General features: G+C 39.0%; 1 protein-coding gene across 6 annotated transcripts in view; it reads right to left on the bottom strand.

Annotated features, from left to right (window-relative positions):
• The window catches only part of TRAK1 (trafficking kinesin protein 1), a 104,080-nt gene that overhangs the window by 31,103 nt on the left and 52,672 nt on the right, over nucleotides 1-20,305 (bottom strand). For all 6 annotated transcript variants that reach the window (XM_018075391.3, XM_018075388.3, XM_018075389.3 and 3 more), the window contains 3 exons: nucleotides 9,910-9,986; nucleotides 6,341-6,457; nucleotides 306-406 (listed from right to left, as the gene is read on the bottom strand). In XM_018075391.3, the coding sequence (XP_017930880.1) occupies nucleotides 306-406; nucleotides 6,341-6,457; nucleotides 9,910-9,986 (295 nt within the window). The remainder of the gene's footprint in view (nucleotides 1-305; nucleotides 407-6,340; nucleotides 6,458-9,909; nucleotides 9,987-20,305) is intronic.

Here is a 20,305-nt window from a genome sequence, read left to right as displayed (position 1 = left end):
GCACATCGTGCAAATGCATGTGGTGTACTGGGCTACTGTCAGCAGGGCCCATGTCTGCCTCCAGGCAGCACTGTGTCAGCAGCCTCCCTATGTACTTTCTGCTCCTGACTCTTGTTGGCACCTGGATAGCCAGCTGATTCAGTGCAAATCCTTACAGCTAGTGCCATGCACCAAGTTCCGCGTCCCATTTATAGTTCCAGCCAATACAGGGATAATTTTACTACTTTTCAAAGCTATTAAATTGTCTGAACTACCCATGCTTAGTAGCAGATGTAAGGTTCAACACTGCAGATCGATTAACTTACGGGGTGGAACAGATGGACTCTGGCTCACTTTCCTCAGCAGCGCTGGTATAGAACTGGAGCAGTTCATCTTTCATGGAGAGTTCATGCCGCAACTGAGAAACCTGCACAAAGAAAGAGTTTGCAGATCAGTAATTTGCTTTTCTAGACACATTCTTAAGTAAATCCACTACAAATTAGCAAATTATTCATCCTCCAGGCATCAATTTCAGACTACATTAAGAGGCCAAGACTGAAACAGACCAGAATCATTTCTGTTATTTCTTAGAAAGGAAAAACATGCCTTTTAAATTAACCACCAAATGTTATTTTTTAAAGTTCAAAAATGCGCTTATCCACTGCTTTTAGACATGTTTCTCTTTCACATTCTTTAAGATGAGCAATGCTGATTCACTATTGCATAGTCTAGATCCATATCCACAGTAATGGATGTATTGCAACGATAGTGCAAGAAATTAATGTGACACAATCCAGCCAAACATGGCAGATGGAGACATTTTTTCCTCTCTATGAGCCTTTAGATAAAATCACTAGAATACTTGTGTAGCAAGGTTACATTTGGGACTCAAGAGCCTGTTGATGAGCTAGAGAACACCACTACACAGTGGGAGGCTGCCATTCTCATGCTCTTCCAACCACAGAGGCTGCAGTCAGTGTCTGGATGTAGTTTGGGCTTTTGATCACTCCAAAATATGAGTCTAGTAAAGCAGTTTGTGGGAGTCCCATACTTAGTACATACACATATCAAAAAGGAACAAAACATTGAGATTGAGTGATTAAGATTCCCTGTAACTGTGAGCTCCACAAACTTAATCTTGGTTAATTTATATTGAGATTCTCCAAGAAAAGGGTTAAAAACTCAGCTACATAGTACTACACCTGCACCATTTCACAGTTGCAACTTAAGACTCCAGTAGCAAAAGATTAATTTTTATTTGCCTTGCATAGCTATAGATAGCATAACTGATCAGAAGATCCATTTCCTTCCATTTGCCCTGCAAGACTAGGTCCTCAGTTTGCACTTTCCAATGCAAAAATTGCAGAGCACATTTCTTTTTAATAAAAACTTCTGCTTTTTACATTGTAGGCATACTTTTCTTTGTAGTTATTACTGGAAAATAAAAACAGAGAATATCAATAAAATAGATTTGCATCAAACAAAAAGCAGGCACAACGCAATAAAGCACTTGAACTGTGCAGAATATGAAGCAAACAAGGTCGTTTACTTTACTAAGGCTATTCAGTGTAATCAGAAGTGCTAAGGCACCAATTCCTCCTGAGGCTTGGGTTCTAAATAGCAAGGGGTGGGGGGAAAATCCCCAACCAACCACATGTTAGAAAACTATTAAATAAAATCCATGCACTAATTTTTGGAGGCTCATTTTCTCCATTTCAGGAAGAGCTAAAACGCTTAGCCAAAAATAACAATTTACTTCCCACAAGCACATTATAGTTCAGCCTCTTTAAGCAGCAAGGATTCAGATGCTGTCAGTGGGTGGGCACTAGATCATCTCCAGCTTTTGCTACTGTTTTTTCTATATGAATCAAAAAGACTGAGAATACTATTTTTACTGCCATTTTCGAACATTCCAATCTTCCAAAACAGGGTGTACAGTCAGTAAGCCCGACCTTTTAATGGAACAGGAGCTGAAACAATGAGCACAAACTGTAACATGGGTGGTTCTTTCTGAACACTAAGCACAACTTTTTTATTGTGAGGGCGACCAAGCACTGGCAACAGTTTGCCCAGAGAGCTTGTGGGAGTCTCCATCCTTGGAGATATTCGAACACTGTCTGGACACGGTCCTCAGCAATGGACTGCAGGTGTCCCTGCTTGAAAAAGGGGTTTGGACAAGATGACCTCCAGAGCTCACTTCCAATCTCAATCATGCTGTGCAACTGGGAAAAACTCACTGCGGTAACTTCCAGAAACACCTCCCTTGACACAGTATTTTGTGGTGTGTAACCTCACCCAGCAACTAAGCACCCACCAGCTGAGCACGTTCTCTGCCCCACAAACCCCATAGGATGGAGGAGAGAATCAGAAGCTCAAAAACAAGAAAAACCTCATGGGCCGAGACAGTTTAATAAGTGACACTGCCCATCAAGCAAAGTGAAATGAGGAATTTATTCACTATTTTCTATCAGCAGGTGGATGTTCAGGCATTTGTTGGAAAGCAAGGCCTTGGTACACATAACTGTCACTTGTGAAGAAGGCGGTCATAATCATGAATGTCCCAGTTTCTTCCTCCTTTCCCTGAGCTTTTGTTGTTGAGCATAAGCACATAAGGTATAGAACATCTCTTTGGTCAGTTTGGGTCAGCTACCCAAGCTGTGCATCTTCCCAGCATCTTGTGCAGATGGGGGGTAGAGTGGACATCAAAAAAAAAAGACGAGGGAGAGGGGGGTGGGTGGGAAGAGCCTGGATGCTGCTCAGTAATAGTCAAAACACTGTTTGTCATCAGCACTGTTTTAGTCACAAATCCAAAGCGCAGCACCAGGTAGGCTGCCACAAAGCTTCATCCCAGACAGACCCAATACACATTTTCATACTGAAAAAACAGGACTTGTTTTATGAACAGAAAGAGCCTCTTCTACATTTTCACAAGCCACTGCAACATGTGCCCTTCGGAGCATTCAACTGCATAATGTAGCAATAGAGACTGAGCTCTTGCCCCCCATGTGCCCATGATATCCTGGGAACCAAGATAGTTCATCTCTTGCAGGCTTTTAATTCCCTCTGCTAGCCTGAAAGCTTCACTCAGCTTCAAAACTATCTCATGAAATAGTTGCACCTATATTAGAAATAATTTAAGGAGAAGATAAAAGGATCCCCACACAGAGCACAATAGTTTAGAGACATGGGACCTGACTTGCACGAACAATCCTTACTAAATCATGAACACCCATTTCAAGAGTCCAGTTGATTTGTTTTCCTGACTGACAGCAACTAAATGTTTAACAGGTCGGAATTATTCAATTAAAAGGAGGTGAACAGTCAACACCTTTTTACGCTGTATGTAAATAACGTGTCAAGCCAAAGAGTATTTCTGCCTTTCCAACACTGTCCACTCAACAGACCAAAACCAATGTTCCCTTTTTTTAAGCCACCAATCTAGGCTATAATTCAGCTTTTTCCTTTCCTCTCCCTTAACAGAGAAAAAAATCAGACCTGGACTTTAAAACCAGCTATCATCAAAACACAAACTCTGATAAGTAACCTGGAACTAGATTAACAGGACTAGAAGGCTGTATTACTCAACAGTTACCACAGGTTTAGGTGGTGTTACTTGAGGACTGACACTGTCCTTAAAGTGCTGTCTAAAAGCTAAAATGCTTCAAAAACATTGGACAAAATCTGTAGAGGAAAAAGAAGCTGAAACTGGGAAATCCTAGAAAGATTAGGAGAAGCTAAAACTAATGACCTACTCCATTCCAAATACAGTTCACACCGTTACTGTTTACATTTCTTTGATATCGAGCTCTGATTTCAAAGGAGATAATACCAAAGTGTAGGTAGCACCATCCCAGTGAAAAGGGACATATCTTGAGATGGGAGCTGCAGCAGTCTTATTGAACATGGTAACACAACAGCAGGTAGACACGCCGTACCTCAGAATTACACTTCTGCTGCTGAAAAGGCAGACAAGCATCTCTGTGACCAAAATACTTTACAATTAAGAAAGTTTTCCAATATAATGTTTATGCATTTAGAATATAATACTGAAATAGTAAGCTTAGACTAAAGTGTCTGTGCACATGGTTGGTGTCTGTGCTTGCTTTAGTGCCCTTACCCTTTGCTCTCTAGTGCACTACAGGAAAAATTTCAGTTCCATCAGTTTTTATTGAACATGATCACAGCCCCTCCCTAAACATAAACAGCACCTAACAACACAAACTCAAAAGACAAACCCAAGAATCTCATGCCTTTCGCACAGGTTTGTACTACTTTGACATGTACCTATCAATGTGGCATCTTACCAGCACACAAGAAAAACTCAAGCAGCAAATAGGATGGACAGAAGGTTTTGTCAGGACAAGTTTGGTGGGTCAAAGAGATATAAAGCTAAATTATTCATGCCATGATACATATACCAATAAAACCTTAATTTTATACCACACACCAGAAAGAACTTGTCCCCATATTACAGAAACCATATATCCCCCCAGACAAGCCATTTTAGGCAGTTTTTACAGAATTTTAAAGTACCAAATAAATTCTTTTATCTTTTACCCTTACAGACAGCTGTCTTAGTTACTGTTCTGTTTAAATATTCAAAGTTCAGTTTTAATGGAAAATCTGAAACCTACTAAAGACAGATTTTCAATACACAAAAGTGTCATGACTTTAAAGCCTGATGAGCTCTGCCTCAAAAGCATCAGTTTCTGAAGGAGTCAAAATAAGAGCGTGAAAGAGGGGTGTTGACAGAACATATGGCCCAACATACCAAGCCACCTGGTAAGAGGCTTATTTCTGGTGGCACTTTTCCTAATGCTGTTTCTCAGTCCTAAATAAAAATAGACCTGGACAGAGGCAGTCCTTCACCTTCCTCAATTAAATTTTCCACTCTGGATGGATGGTATGAAGGCACAGTCCTGCTTGCTCACTTTGCACATACCTAATAAATGTCATATTGACCAATGCACAAGTAAATTTGTCTGCCACACAATAGGACTTGGGCAGCAAGTTGGGACAGAAGAGAATTCATTTTCCTTGCTAAAGAGGGTAGGCCAACCAAAAGGTATTATTTCAATGTGTGTGCTCCACTACTATTTACCACATATCTGAGATCCCTCCATCCACATTTTATTCACCAGCATATCTCAGATATAATGCAACACCTCACACCTTTGAGCAAGTTTCATTATTTATTTAAGTTTTTAATCCACTGCGGTTCATTGTTCTCCTGCTTGCCCTACAACTGTAAGATTTATGTCTTGCTCAAAATCACATAGGGATGAGATTCACAAACCCAGGTCACTGTCCCAGAAAAAGAGAAATAATATTTGCTCCTACCTCAATTAGTAGGTCAAAGTTTAATGACACTAGTTACAGATAAAGAGCTCTTTTAAAAGCATCCTGGCTGGCTCCATCCAAAATACATCTATCAAGAATCTGCCAGCACTTACAGCACCCAACTCCCCATTCAGAGAAACACACTAAGAAATAGCAACTAAATAAATATTTGATTAGAACCTGAATGGTATATGGGAGACACATGTTACACTGTTTTAAGTAACACCCTTTCGGGCATGTTTTATAAATCACACCAAAGCGCGCACTCCCAGCCCAGAACGCCAACCATATCCTGGGCTGCATTAAAAGAAGAGTGGCCAGCAGGTCAAGGGAAGTGATTCTCCTCCTCTACTGCAATCTGATGAGCATCCAGCTCTACAGTCCTCAGGACAAGACAGACATGTACCTGTTGGAGCAGGTACAGAGGGGGGCCACAAAAACGATCAGTAGAATGGAACATCTCTCCTATGAGTTGGGGTTGTTCAGCCTGGAGAAGAGAAGGCTCCAGGAAGACCTTATGGCAGTCTGTTAGTATTTAAAAGGGGGTTTATAAAAAGGTTGGGGACATACTTTTTATCAGGGCCTGATGTGATAGGACAAGAGGTAATGGTTTTAAACTAAAGGAAGGTAGATTTAGACTAGATATAAGGGGGACATTTTTAACAATGAGGGTGGTCAAATATTGGAACAGGTTGCCCAAAGAGGTGGTGGATGCCCCATCCCTGGAAACATTCAAAGTTGAGCTGGATGGGGCTCCAAGCAATCTGACTTAGTTGAAGATGTCCCTGCTTATTGCAGGAGGTTGAATTAGGTAACCTTTAAAGGTCCCTTCCATCCCAAATGATTCTGTGGTTCTATGAATTGAGAAACACATGCGCCATCCTATTATATTCTAAACATGCTCATCAAACACCTAAAACATCGTTATTGCAGTCAAACAACCACATGTATGGAGAAGGTGAAACCAGAAGAAAATTCTCCCCATCACTGCATATACAGCACTCAGGCCCAAAAATCTTACCTCTTCCCTGATGTGTTCTACTTGCTCCTCTAGGAAGTCATTTCTTTCTGTCAGTGATTTATTCTTCTTTAACAGTGACTGGCCAATCCGAGCAGCTAATTCTAAGTCCCGTTCTTTCTGTAAAGCATTAAGAAAATAAAGCTAATTTCAATTTTTTTTATTCACCAAAGGATCAGAGGGAGCGTAAAATTGCCATGAAAGGGAAGGAATAAGTACTTCAACAATAAAAATACTTTTTCCTTCTGTGAGGATTTGTTTGGTTGGGGTTTTTTGCTAATTTTTGCTTCTTTTATTCCTGCTTATGTTACATCCACATGATTCTGAATAGATTGACCCATGCAGATTTATTGAACAATACACAAGAAAGCACAGCTTCAAGGTCTGCAGTAAAACAACATGAAAAACAAAGTGAAACGAGATCCAGTTCTCTATTATAGCCTTGTAAAAACTAACTACTAAGGAAAACTATTCCATCACCTTGCTATACAATTTGAAGAATGCAAATTGCAGAAAGCACTGAGCTTTAGAGGTCATATTTTAAAGAACTTTGAAACACAATAAAAATACCAGAGAACTTTGGCATTTCAAAGCATTCTTCAATTTCCACTTGCTCCACCTCTAAATAAAAGGCAATAAGCTATGCAGGAGCAGAAGCCAATTACACCACAATGAATGCTCAGCTCCCATCTTCTTTGTGTATGTACATCCATTAGTGCTTTTGTATCAAAACAAATCCTAACTCCTTCCTTTTTAGAGATGCCCAAATCAACCTTAAGTGGTTACTCTCATGTCACACTTGACCTTTTCTTCCCCCTCCTCTGGGAGCACAAGAGTTCTTGACAGTTCACCACAAATACCAATAAAAACTAGAAGATTATCTTTTTGACAGGTACCTATGGATGCCTCTGCTTTGCAGAAGCTGATATGTGGGGTTGTAATTTGCGTGTGAGAGGATATTAAAAGGCATAGAATTTTGTGCCATTCATTAAGAATTTCTATTTATCATTTTCTTATTCAATTACTAGATCCTTAAAATAGTGGTAAAATGGTGCTCCGGTTAACATCACACATATCTTTAGTTCAACACAATTTGAGGCAGAATTTTCTCCCTGGTACTGAAAATACTGTTTGGGGTTGGCACTAAAAATCATCCAGATTTTATGACTAAATGCTGCCTTATGTCATGTATACATTAATGACAAAGCCTACAAAACCTACAGTTGCTGATCATATGGATTAGAAGCCAACGAATTTGAATGAAGAGGCTTTCGTAGTAGAAAAAGAAGTCATACAATAACCAGTAAATAAAAAGAGAGGTTATCAATCACTGATGCATCTACAAATAGCATTTTCCAAATGGTTTCTGAAGGTCAGACCTATATTTGCATTAAAAACTACTGGTATTATCTAGCCATAAAATCTTTATGTAATCTTATGTACAATCTTTCAGAACAATGAAGTTACCCAAAAAACGTTTGGTTTATGTATCAAGCCAACTTATTGTTTACTAATTTGGCTCACTTCATAAATACAAAGTGGAAGAAATATATTGTTACAGTTTTGAGTACAGAGTAAGAGCTATCTAGCAGCAAGGTTTCTAACCTCAAATTTGAGGAATTTAAGTGCATTTCCAGGCTCTTCAATTAACCTCCCTAGACTTCCTACACAATTTTTAGTAATTCAGCTCTAAATCTCAGTTTGGGGACAGGTCTCTTAGTCACTTAGTGATAAAGAACTGATTTATTACAGAAATGTGTAAAAAAAAATACTGGGAAGCAGGACACACTTACACTATTATTAGAAAGGGATGAGAAAGCATTCATGAAGGAATCTGCTCCTTTTCTTACCATGTACCCAGGCAGGCCTGATGTCATTCCTTTTGCTTAATTTCAGGACAACAGGCACAGATTTTCAAAACATCTGCACATGCACACATGCTGTTTAGAGATCTTCCCTTTCCTACCTTCCCAAATGCTGCACCTTTTATCCTATCACCTTTGTAATGCAATCATTTGAAGCTTGCCAACATGAAGGACAGACAAGAGGTAGGTTTTTTTCTTTTGCTCACTTGTTTGTGTGAAGGTAACAGAAGGAGTTAAATTCTGCAAATGGATGTAATCTCTTGCAATAGCTATTATCTGGAGAAGAGAGAAAGGTGCAGTAAATGCACCTCTCCCTATGAATAGAGTAACTTCATCAGAAATGATGGTCAAATAAAAAAAAAGGCTCAGTGAAAGTATTTTTTTTAATTAACGTTTCACATATTACACACTCCTGTCATTTTTCCCTTGCCATCATACAGGTGGGAAGCTTTAAAACACTGGCTCAGCAAGTCCTTCAAGCATTGCTCCCATGAGTGTGATGTCTGGATCTACAGACATTTGGCTGCATGGACTCAGGGGAGGAAACAGTTTGGCAGAATGCTGCATCATTACTAGAAGGAGCCACAGAAAAAGTACAGCAAATCTCAGCCAAACAAGGCAAAGAGAACAGGACACAAACAGGTAGCAGACTGCTACTACGAATTGATGAATTATTCCAGGACAAGTCTTTGGGTAAAGCATCAGTTTTAATAGATATTTTGTACAGAGATGTTTAAATGGGTTTGGCTCAAAGCATAAAATGTAAGACTGTACTGAGTTGAACTGTATCAAGCACAGGTGGGAGATGAAAGGATTCATTCCCATGCTTGTTTCCTTGTAGAATTAGAGGAAGAACAGACCACCCAATGTATCTTGGTTAAACAGATCCCATTTTTACACTGCTATTGTAATAAGCAAGCAATTAAATATGAAGGATTACATTACACTCAGCCATGAACTAATACAATTATAACAGTTTTCACCTAAAGAATTACTCATAAACATTCTTTGGAAAATCATTGCACAAGTTCACTACAGAATAGCAGTTAATTTCACTCAAATGATTTGTTATTATATTTATTGAACATAAGTACTGTACTGTGACATTTGATTTTTGACATTTCTTGAGTGCCAAGGACTACAGGAATAACAGCTTACATAAGAATGGTATTAAAAGAACCCAGAAAGAACAATCAGACCAACCAAACGTGAGGCAAAGAAAAGGAGACAAATGGAGTATTAGATATTTTCTAATTTTGTGTCTATCTACTTCTCTGGAAAGACATTATTTGAGATAATAATTATGAATACTAGACTGTAAATTATTTTCATTATTTTCTGAAGTGAATAAATCCATCAAAAATGACACTCTTAGCTTTAAAAGTACTGTAAAAATATGTGCCATTTTAAAACGATTCCCCCTCCTCCTCCTCATTCATTAGGGAAAACATTTGGCCAAAAACAAGTTAAAAGGCCTCAACTGAAAAATAAAAACAAGTAATGAATACATGTGATTGAGGTAAACAAAGGACTTTTACTTAGAAAGAATATTTACTTTACCAATGAGATAAAGTACACATACACTCAGTGCACTTATTCCTTCTCACTAGAGGATCGCCTACAGTCAATCTTGAGTAGTGGTACCACAAAATTTCTGTATTACATTCTCATACTGTGTATAGATCCTTAAAGAAATTAAATACTTGCCTCTTCAAGAAGACGTGTTACAGCATCTATGTCATTGTATGTTTTAGTCATCTGGCCCACTCTTTCAGCACATAAAACTGTAAGGAAATAAAACAAAACATTAATCATATTGGCAATACTATTGGGAGAGAATCATAGAATACTGTGAGTTAGAAGGCACCCACAAGGATCATAGAAGTCCAACTCCTATCCTCTGCAAGAAATATCCATCTAAGTTTAAGTCTGCATAAGTTTTCATCATAAAAAGTACTTACATCAACTTTTGGGTAAGCATATCAAGAGCTAAAATCCCGAACCAAACAAAACAACAACCAAACAAAACCCCTAAAAACACTAAACCCACTCTCAAAAAAATTATCAAAGCCTCACATCACACTGAGAATGCAAATGTTTTCTTATACTGTCGCCAGTGGCCGAACAAACTGTTAAAAAGTTAAAGCTTTCTTCTCTGAATACAAATGTCTTGAGTTTATTTAAAAAAAAACCAAAAACAACAAGAAGTCAAAACAAATGTTCTTAGACACATAATTAGGATTATATCACGTCACCTACTCATTGTATGACATGCAGTAGAGTTAATCCATGAATAAGCAACTCTAATACTGTTAGGAACACTGTTCAACAGGAAGATACTATGTCATATAAAGTTGGTAAGAACTGGGTTTTATGGTATAAGACAGTAAAGTAAATATAAAATCCACGGAAAATAAGAAACGGGTCTTTTAATTCCCAGGCCACACTACAGTGACCATAGTACCACTCATAAACAATATTTACTTAGACTGGATGAGATGATTAATCACTAAGGTGGAACCAGGAGTTTTGATAGACTGAAGAAAATATGCAGCAGTTCAGTCTATCACCATAGATGATCCTTTAAGAAGCTATACTGACTTATCTAGAAGTCAACAAGTTCTCTAAAAATCCACCAATGATCAGAGTAAAGAACAGTACTTTTTGTTCTACCCTTCTGTTTTTTTTATTTTCAGCTATACTTATTCCTCAAACCCTGTAATTATGGAAAAAAAGGACTGTTAATGAAATTCAGTGTATCACATGGACCATGAGTTATCAGGCTGCTGTAGCATGAATTGGTCTTCAGGGGATTTACCCTTGACAATGTCAATTAAATCTCAGTCTGACAGATTAGCTAATGTTGTTCTAGCGAACATTAAGGCGGGGAGGGGGGTTGGGAGAGACAGATAAAACCTAATAAGATTTAAATGGTGGGGGGAAGAAAAAAGAACAAGTGCACAGTAACATTACCAGGAGATAAGTCTGTCACACTAAGGAAACAACACTACCCAACTCATAATTATACAATCTGCATATACACAAATGCACAGTTGATCACCGCTAAGGCACATGAATAATATATCAAGAAGCTCAATTTCTTTGTTCATTTTCCTGTTTCTCTAATTCTACTTTTGAGGATCACATCCTGAAAACATTTACAATATTAGGTGACATCAGTAGTGCCAATGAACTCCAAAAAATGCTATTCAGAAGTATGCAGAAGATAACTGCACTTCCGCAAAAAACCAAGCCTGAAAATGGTAACAGTAAAAAGTAATTATCCGACAAACATTACAGAGCAATAGAGAGAATAACTATCCTACTACACAAGCAAAAAAAAGTGCATCTGTAAACTACATGCTATATTAGTCAAAAGCAGACTAAACAGGATTTCACAGAAAAAAATGCAGTAACTTGCACAGAACATCAGCTATAATAAACAAAGAGGTTTGCTATAAAAACTTCACATAAAAACAGAAGGTGTAATGTCCAGACGACTATTCACACACAAACAAATCGATATAATCATAAACTCGATTTTGTTTTAAATATAGTAAGTTCATAAGTCATGCCATAAAACATCTATCAGAAACCTTGACGCCAGCAGGTTTCAAAAACAACCGCACACTAAATAGTTCCCTTGGTTACAACATTCCATCACTACTGTAAAATAACGTTTGATACTCTCATTAGCAAGATCATTTCAACTCTGTACCTAGCACTAACAATCACCATTGAGTAGGACTGCCAACCTCACACTGTCCTAATTCAGGTGAATATATAACCTTCCTAATATCCAAGCTGATAAAGGACGGTGTTCCCACAGACAGGATTAAGTCACTCAGCTGGCAGAGTGATAAAGGTTGATTTGTGTGGCTACTCCCTTGGTTATTCCTTCAGGACTTCCCATGAAAACCTTAACATGGCAGGGTAACACCACAGCCTTATCACAACAGACACTACTAGCAGGGAAGTAGAATCTAATCACCAATAGCTTTTATATCTTGAAATTTGCATCGAAGTTCTTTTGATCATTGTTAAAACAGAGCTCTTCATATACAGTTCTGCCAATGTGAAAGGGTTTCAAAGCAGAAATGTTCTTTTATGCATCCTCATCAGCATCCAAGTGGAAATAAACTTCAACAGACTGCATATAATGCAATTCCTCCTTCAGTCAACTACTGCCCATACTACTATTACTAGGAAATTACTAATACTGAGGAAATAGAGCTACTAACTAAAAGCAAGGACTTCCTTCTGGAAGTCCTTTACTGGAAGTTCTTTACAAACTTGTAAAGAGGTGTTGCTTTTCATCACTCAGAAACCAACAAGGCTTTTGGGGAAGAGAAGGTGAAAACTGAGGGGAGAGTGCAATTCAGAAGCAGGATTAAAAAATAAAAAAAAAATTCAGAAGTATCTAAAAATTGTGATTCAGCCTCCATAGATTACATGACAACATTTGGCCAATTCCTAGTACAGTAACTTTCATTTCCTTAGTGATCAAAAAAATCTATCAGTGAAAAAGACTGATTTTTATCAGTCTGATATTTTTAAAATAGTATATTTTAAAAAAATCACTTAGAGGTGTCATCAGTGAAATACAGACAGGAAAAGTACTCCCCCCCCAATCTCTAATGGATTCTGTTTAGTGGGTTTCTAGCCTCCTGTAGTTTCTCATGAGTATAAGAGCCTGGTAACACTGCTGTAAAGATAAAACAAGAGCAAATGAAGGACAGTGCCTCGTAATGCAAAACCTACAGTGCTGACCTGGTTTTGTTCACTTGCAAACCAGTAGTAGTTTTGCTTGAGGGTGATAGGGGAGCATAGTGTCTAAATGCATGGATGCATGCAAACAGCCAAATCAAATACACTTTGCATCTCAGCTTATGGAGAAGGCTGATAGACAACACAGAAAGAATAAAATAAAACAAAATAAAATGCTACAGCAAGTGGAAGAACCACAGAATTCTAAAAAGAAAGCTGAAGAACGTGTTTTGGTAACTGCTTTGAAGCTAATGTCACAGATCCAGAACAGGAAACAAGGAACAGAGAAAGGTCCCATGACCTTAGTTTCATGACAACACTAAATACATGCTACCGGGGACATACTTGCAGTTTAAAGCCAAACACACAAATAAGATCAAACACAGATCAAATATTTCCTCTGCCTTGAAGTACCTAGCACCATTTTCATACTCTCTTAAAGCTTGCAAATTTACTGATACCCACATTCCTGTGTTTCTGAATGTGAGTACAGCTGAAAGGATGTACTCAGCCTCTTTCAGGCTCTGAGCTCGGCAACAACCAAGCATTGATTCCCAAGCTGAAGATGCTCAGGGAGATGGAGGAACACATGTACCTTCCTGGATTGGTCCCAGAAAGTCACACAACTAAGCATGTTGCTTAGAGGAAAGGTATATTTCCAGGAAGAGAAAACAGCCATAGAAGGGAAGGAGAACAAGAATACCACTATTGGCAGCTTCTGCAATGAGCCACCACCCACCAAACAAAGGATTCAGGTAGAAGGAAGCAAAAAAATGAATCACAGGAGCCAGCAGTCACAGGTGTCCTCAGCTGCTGCTCCCTGCATCTCTCCTCAGTGCATATTCCCTTGTCATTTTTGAAACCTATCAACCAGGGGCAAACTAAAAAACTAGAAGAGAGCAGCCACTGCTGAAAAAGAAAGCTCAGCTCCCACTGCTCCTCTTCCCATCTATTTCCAACTACTGGGTAACACGGCAGGGCGAAGATGTTATTGTAAAGTTTCACTTTTGGGGCAGATAATATGGGCCTGTATAATTACAGAGTCTAACAGTAAAGGCCCTAGTGCATGAGAATTTCCCTACTATCAAAACTGACTTCCTCAAAAACCACACCAGAAGAAGGAAATACTGTTCATGGAGCACAGATCTCCGGTCATTTTAATAATGATACTTTTTACTGGCAAGGTGGTGGGGGGGACACTGTTTTTTTTGGTAAGTTCCCTACCCAAAGCCTTTAACTATGGCAAGGCCTACTATATTCTTGCTTTATCATGAGAAGCTCTGCCTCACAAACAGCTTCTGCCTCGCATCTTAAATGTAGCACGCGGAGAGGCACAGCACACACACAGTGGTGCTGACTGACCAGCCGTGCTCCCTGCTGCCACTTGGCAAGCACTAGCAATCGAAGACCCTGGCAGATTCGGACTCCTCAGCTCACGTTGGATTAATTTCTGAAAGGCTATTTTTACACTTCAAGGATAAAGCACTTGCTAAAAATCACAGCTTCAGTTTCAGAGCCACTGATAGTTCCGCTCTGGCACTGGTAACTGTGAGCACTACATCTATTCCAGCCAAGCACATGAGGAATTCTGAAACTGCCATATTATGCATACTACCTTTCAAACAAACTCAGAAAAAGTTATACCTAAAATGTGCTGTTACTGATACAGACTAGAAAGACTCTACACAGTAAAGATAAACATGGTAGCTTCTCCTCCACTGAAAAGGCATTTTTGGCAGCCCTGGCTAAACTGGGGCAGAGGCTTCAGGTCTGTTGTCGCCTGTCACATTTGAGACAGCCTAAATAAAACACGCTCATCTAAAGAGCTTAAAAATGTTAAGAGATTACTGTCACTGGAGCTTGAAGAATGTGCTTCCAAGGCTCAACTTGCTAGAAGTCTGAATCTTATCATTACACACCAGCAGTTCCCTCAGCCTTCCCCACTGCTTCCCAAGCACAAGAGCAGGCCAGACGCTCCAGAAGGCAGACGGGGATTTCAGCAGGTGGTGTGACCCTGGTTAGAGAGATAAAGAGCGGTCACAGCGCGCCAACTGCTTCACAACTGTCAGGTCACACTGTGGGCGAGCCCCATGGAGGAGTCTGGAAGAACATGATGTTGTGAGCGATACATAGTCAGCGAGTTCAGCAGACAATGCCAACAGATTTTTTTCTTAATGTTACAGACTAGCTTTCTGTGATTACAATGGCACAGTTTGCAAATTAATCTTTTAATATTAAGCTGCAGTTACTGATGCTTCTAGAAGGAGAGATTTTATCTTGCTGTTCAAGGCTATGGTTCAAAGGGTGTTTGTTTACTACAGTTCTCTCATACAGTATTCAGACAGCTTAGCAAATCCAATATTAAAGACTCACATACAAACTTTTGTTATTAATTAATCTCAGGTTTGTAAAAAAACCTTTCTGCTGCTACTTCTTTTCTAATGCTTATGCCTGAAACCTCGGGTGGGGAATCATTTGAAAGTACTTCCTCTAAGTAGGACACAAACTGCATCGAATTTTCTTGTGATGAATGAAAAATCAAGTTAAAAGAAATTTCAACAAAAACATCACACGTTTGTTCCTTCTATTAGCATAAATGCAGATCAAATGTGGTAACTTGGAAAATACAGCCACGAAGTGAAACTAAGGAGATAAGAAATAGTCTCTGGAGAGAACCTGCCACTGCCTTAATGGATACACCATTTACAGATACAGCTCAGTATAGCTCTTCTGTCAAAAGTTAAACTTTTTTTGTAGGAGTTCGTATTACTAGCCATTGAGTTACTGTCCTGACATTCTCTTCCATTCATTTCTTGTCAAGAAATGTTTTGACTGCAGTCAATGCAACTAGTAAGTGGGTGAAAGGTTTAAACCAGGATCCGGACTGTAAATCTAGAAATACTAAAATGAAGTTACAAGCCTGTAATCCATGCATTGCCCGTTGTCTCCTTTCTTAAATAGGTGATTTTTTTTCCTATTCCAACTCTTTGGAAGGGATTGGTTGTGCCAAAGCTTTCAAGAATTACTAGTCTCCAGTTTTTTTGCTTTACTGTTCGCAGATTCCAGAGTCCTCCATTCTAGCCAATGTCTTTGTAAGATAAAACAGATATTTTACAGGTTCTTAAAGTCAGACCCCTGGAGTACCTGAACTTAAGATTTTAACAGTGATCCCAAGACTTTTTTTTTTCTTTTTAATTAAACTAGAGATAGATTCTTTGTCTGCATTTACCAAGTACTTTAGATAAAGAGGACTTCTAATTTGTTACATTAGTAAATTGAAATAGTAATGACTGGCTGCCATGATAGGTCTGAAATAGGTAATAGTCTTTTTCCTGTCTCAGCTGCAAAAGCAAAAATCAAAACACAGCCCCCTTTCAGAAACAGCTAATGCAGCAAATCAGTAATCAAAGAAAACTGACAGGTTGTCCTTTCACAGTTCAGGCTTCTTTATGAACAAAAACTGAGTAGACACTATCAACAGATATCCCTGAGCAAAGTTTCACTGCAGTCAGCCCTGAGACTAGCTTATCAAATTTAGGGTAAACATATTGCTGTCAGGTAACTTTACAGCTCTAAAGCAATGCACTGACTGTAGGACTGTTCAAGGACTGCCCAGACCTTTATGAAGGTGCCTCCCATCCTCATCAAGAGAGCCAACTCTGTAATGCTGCCAGGTGTAAGGCAGTGACAGGCTCCAGAAACAGGACTGAAGGCAGTTACAGGATCAAAATGTCAGGACCGAGAAAAACCTCACTCCATTAAAATGATCGCGGAAATAATAGTCAAGTAGTACACATTCTGTACATGGAATAGGCCAAACAGTTAAGGAGTGCTAATTACACATTTTTTATCCTTTTCTTTTTAATAACTATAAATGGTTCGAGTGAAGCATATCCTCAGATTTTCCATTTCTGATACCAGATTTACAGCTAGACACGGTTAAAATGTTTCTTTTGTTCAGGATGAAAAGGCTACATGCTGACATTTCCAGCTGCTTTACTTATAGATTGACTCATCCATTCTCTTAATACTACCCTTGTAAGTGCGCCCACATGCAAACATATGTAGAAATACCATATATCATTTTTGTGTATCTGTATCTCCGCTACACTGAGTGTGCAGGTGACATGAACATATAGGTGGAAAGGAGAAGGCATCTTTAGAAGGTATTTCAAATATGTACTGAGCTTTTGAGAGGAAGACATTGTAGAAAGACAAGGTTAAATTTATCCCAGTTCTAACTCAACCTTTTTTTTTTTTTTTCTCTCAAAATCAACAACAGTTTCAGACCATCCTTAGATCTGGATGAAAAAAAGTCAACAGCAAGAATAAGAACAGCATGATGTATGCTTCAGAAACCATTTAATCACTAAAAAACGAGAAATAAAACATAAAACAATGTCAGGCCTCCCTTGATAAGCTTCCTCTCTACCCCAATCCCCAGTTTTAAATTTTCCTTTTACCAGTGTTCTCTCCAGCACCTTTCTCTATTGCGCAGACACACAAGTTATCTCGGCTTCCTTCAGAGACCCACAACAAGAACGATGGATAATTTACTGACTGACTAGGTCTGAAACAAAGTTTCATCTGTGATGAAGTTTTTACAGGGAAGTCCTCTGCAACAGGATTCAAAAAGCACACTTCATTCACCAAGACTCTGGACACAGGAAGTGTTTCCCACGAGGTGAATAAGGGTGTAAATCCACAGCAGGTTGCATTCTCTGTGCTAACAACCTTTCAATGCACCTTTACATCAGCCTTCTAATAGCGTACTTGGAAGTAACAGTTCCCTACCACAAAACTGCTATTTTAGAGCAAAATCTGCAGCACATGAACTAACAGATATGGTGCATTCAGCTTCTGGTACCTGAAGCCCTGAAAAAAGGTTGCCAGATTGGCTGGAAGCAGCCCTAGCATAGGTATGCTCTCTATAGAGCAGGTGCACAGGAGGATTTTCAAAGCACACACATTCCCGTTCCCATTCCCCTTTGAACAGGCCAGTTGCCTGCAATACAGTAGATGTCCATTATTTCCATAAAGTATGACAAGATTTTTGGGTTGTTTGTTTTATTGAAAGTTTAAGATCCCATACTTGGATCATTTCTGTCTATGCGCTTTCAAATTCATTGATAAGCACGAAATTGTTGCTCTGTTCCTTTAGAAGTACCTGTTGGGAATGGCAACCTAAGCTGCCATAAATTTCATAAGACACACACAATGTACATACAGAAAAACACACTACAATTCCATTACAAAATAGGTATTGCACAGTCTAAATCTGTTGACCATGTATTTCTTCTTTAAAGAAGTATATATAAATTAAGATTTATCTTATTTTTTATTAGTACTTTCTTAGTATTTCATCCAAATGTACTGTCTACACATTAAAAAAAGCAAAATTTAGTAGATTTAACCCACAAACATCACTCAGATCATTTATATGTTGCCATATGCTACTACCATGAAAGTTTAAAAACAAAAGGTGAAAAGTACCTTCTTCCAAGATATCAAGACTCTGCCTGTCAAAAGTGCATTCCCTCTTTTTTTCCTTTTCACAGTCATATTCGTAGCTTTCCTCTTCGTTTACTGACATTGCTGAAGTTATCCCAGATAGACACGATATGATGCCTTAGTCTCACAGGAGATGGGAAGTCATTCCCTCGGAGGCTGTATCTTCGGGGAGAGCAAAGCAAGGTCTCCACAAAGCAGGATACCATCTTTCCTTACTCACATGCTCAGCCAGGGAGCTCCTGAGTGACTGGAGTGTTTGTCCTTAGCACAACAGCTTTGTGTTGTACAGATGGGGTGGAGGAGGGAAGAGACCATCTGTCTAATAATTACTAAAAGGTTTATGTTGTTTCTCATACCAGCTCTGACAGTAGCCAGTTTTTGCTCAAAAGCTCCACTAACATATTTCAGCCAAAGTTAGTGGGCTAAAAGCCTCCTCCCTGGCACTGCTCATGTCAACAAGGTTCTCTGTTCTGCCCCTGCTCTTACGAGTGAAGTGGTAGCTCCCCACAAGTGTCTCCACACAGAAGTCTGACCCAGCCTCTGACTGTCACACCTGGGAAAGGGTGTGCACCGTCAGGGAGTTATAAATCACCTCTCAGGTTGCCCAATGCTCCAAGTTACATAGATCTCACTGGAGTAGTGAAGCCTGAGCCTGTACATGCACACATGCCAATCCCACCCAGCAGAGATTTTGATACCCAGGGCTATTGTACAGTACAGTCTGACTGCAGTGTCCACCACATGCTTAAACCATTGTGTGAAGAACTAGGCTGGGGAAAGGAGCTTTCTTATTGCTTTTATTAAAAAAAAAAAAAGATTACACTTGTACAAAGCACTTAAATGACATATCACTGTCAAATATCATGTTTTCCACAGTCATCTTTACTCTTAGTCTGCTGTGGGAAAAGAAATATCTCACAAGTCCACATATGGCACCCTAGAGAATTTTCAAGGGTGTACATATCTCTTCTTTGTTCAACAAGAAACAAATCTCCCATGCTCTGACCTCTTGGTTTCCAACAGGTTGTATTTGCTAATCTTGACTAATAGGGCAGGTTAACTTTCTTATTTAACTTTTTGCAGGTATAGATATTTAATGCTTGCCAAGCTACCTCCCTTACTTTCAATAGCAAACAGGTGCCCTTTCCTGCTTGCAGAAAGCATTCCTATCTGCGTCACGAGGCAAAGCATTTGCAGACAAAGTGGGGGCACTGTGAGGCAAAGGCAGCTCATCACCCTCTGGGGGCACACAACTGCTAGGGAGACAGACAAACAATACACTACAAGCCAGCAGAAACTAACAGTTTGGGTCATGTAGGAACAATGTCTCTATTACCGTTTCTCTAGTGGTGAGGAAGTATGAGGTAGGATGAGATGGGAAGGAACTCATTTTATACAATTACGATGAATGATTCTGTTTCAAGTTTTAAACTCTTAATTATACAAACAATGTAACAATGTTCATATAAATAATAGCCAAAGGATATGAAATACACATAAGTGGAACACTCATTTCTGAATAAAGATATTACTATTCAAACTTAAACAACTTGACCTTTGACTGCCAAAATTTACTGCAATATTCAGCAGCATCAACAGCCTAGAGAACTCAGGTGGGGGAAAAAAATAGGACTGACCTTTCTCCCCACACCATTACATTAAAAGATATAATTTTAATAATAATGTGATTAGGATCACTTCTGGTTTCTAATACCTTAGAGCTTTTCTGTGTCTTCAAGTCTCCCCTGTAACAGTGAATCAAAATTCATAAAAATAATTACAATCAGACAGTAAGTACCTACTAGCCATTCAGTGTCAATTTATC

Source organism: Manacus vitellinus, unplaced genomic scaffold, assembly GCF_001715985.3.
Source record: "Manacus vitellinus isolate BGI_N305 unplaced genomic scaffold, ASM171598v3 scaffold_3_pilon, whole genome shotgun sequence".
In the NCBI taxonomy this organism is placed as follows: domain Eukaryota; kingdom Metazoa; phylum Chordata; class Aves; order Passeriformes; family Pipridae; genus Manacus; species Manacus vitellinus.
The sequence above is the reverse complement of the archived record's forward strand: the minus strand, read 5'-3'. Positions and strand labels throughout refer to the sequence as shown.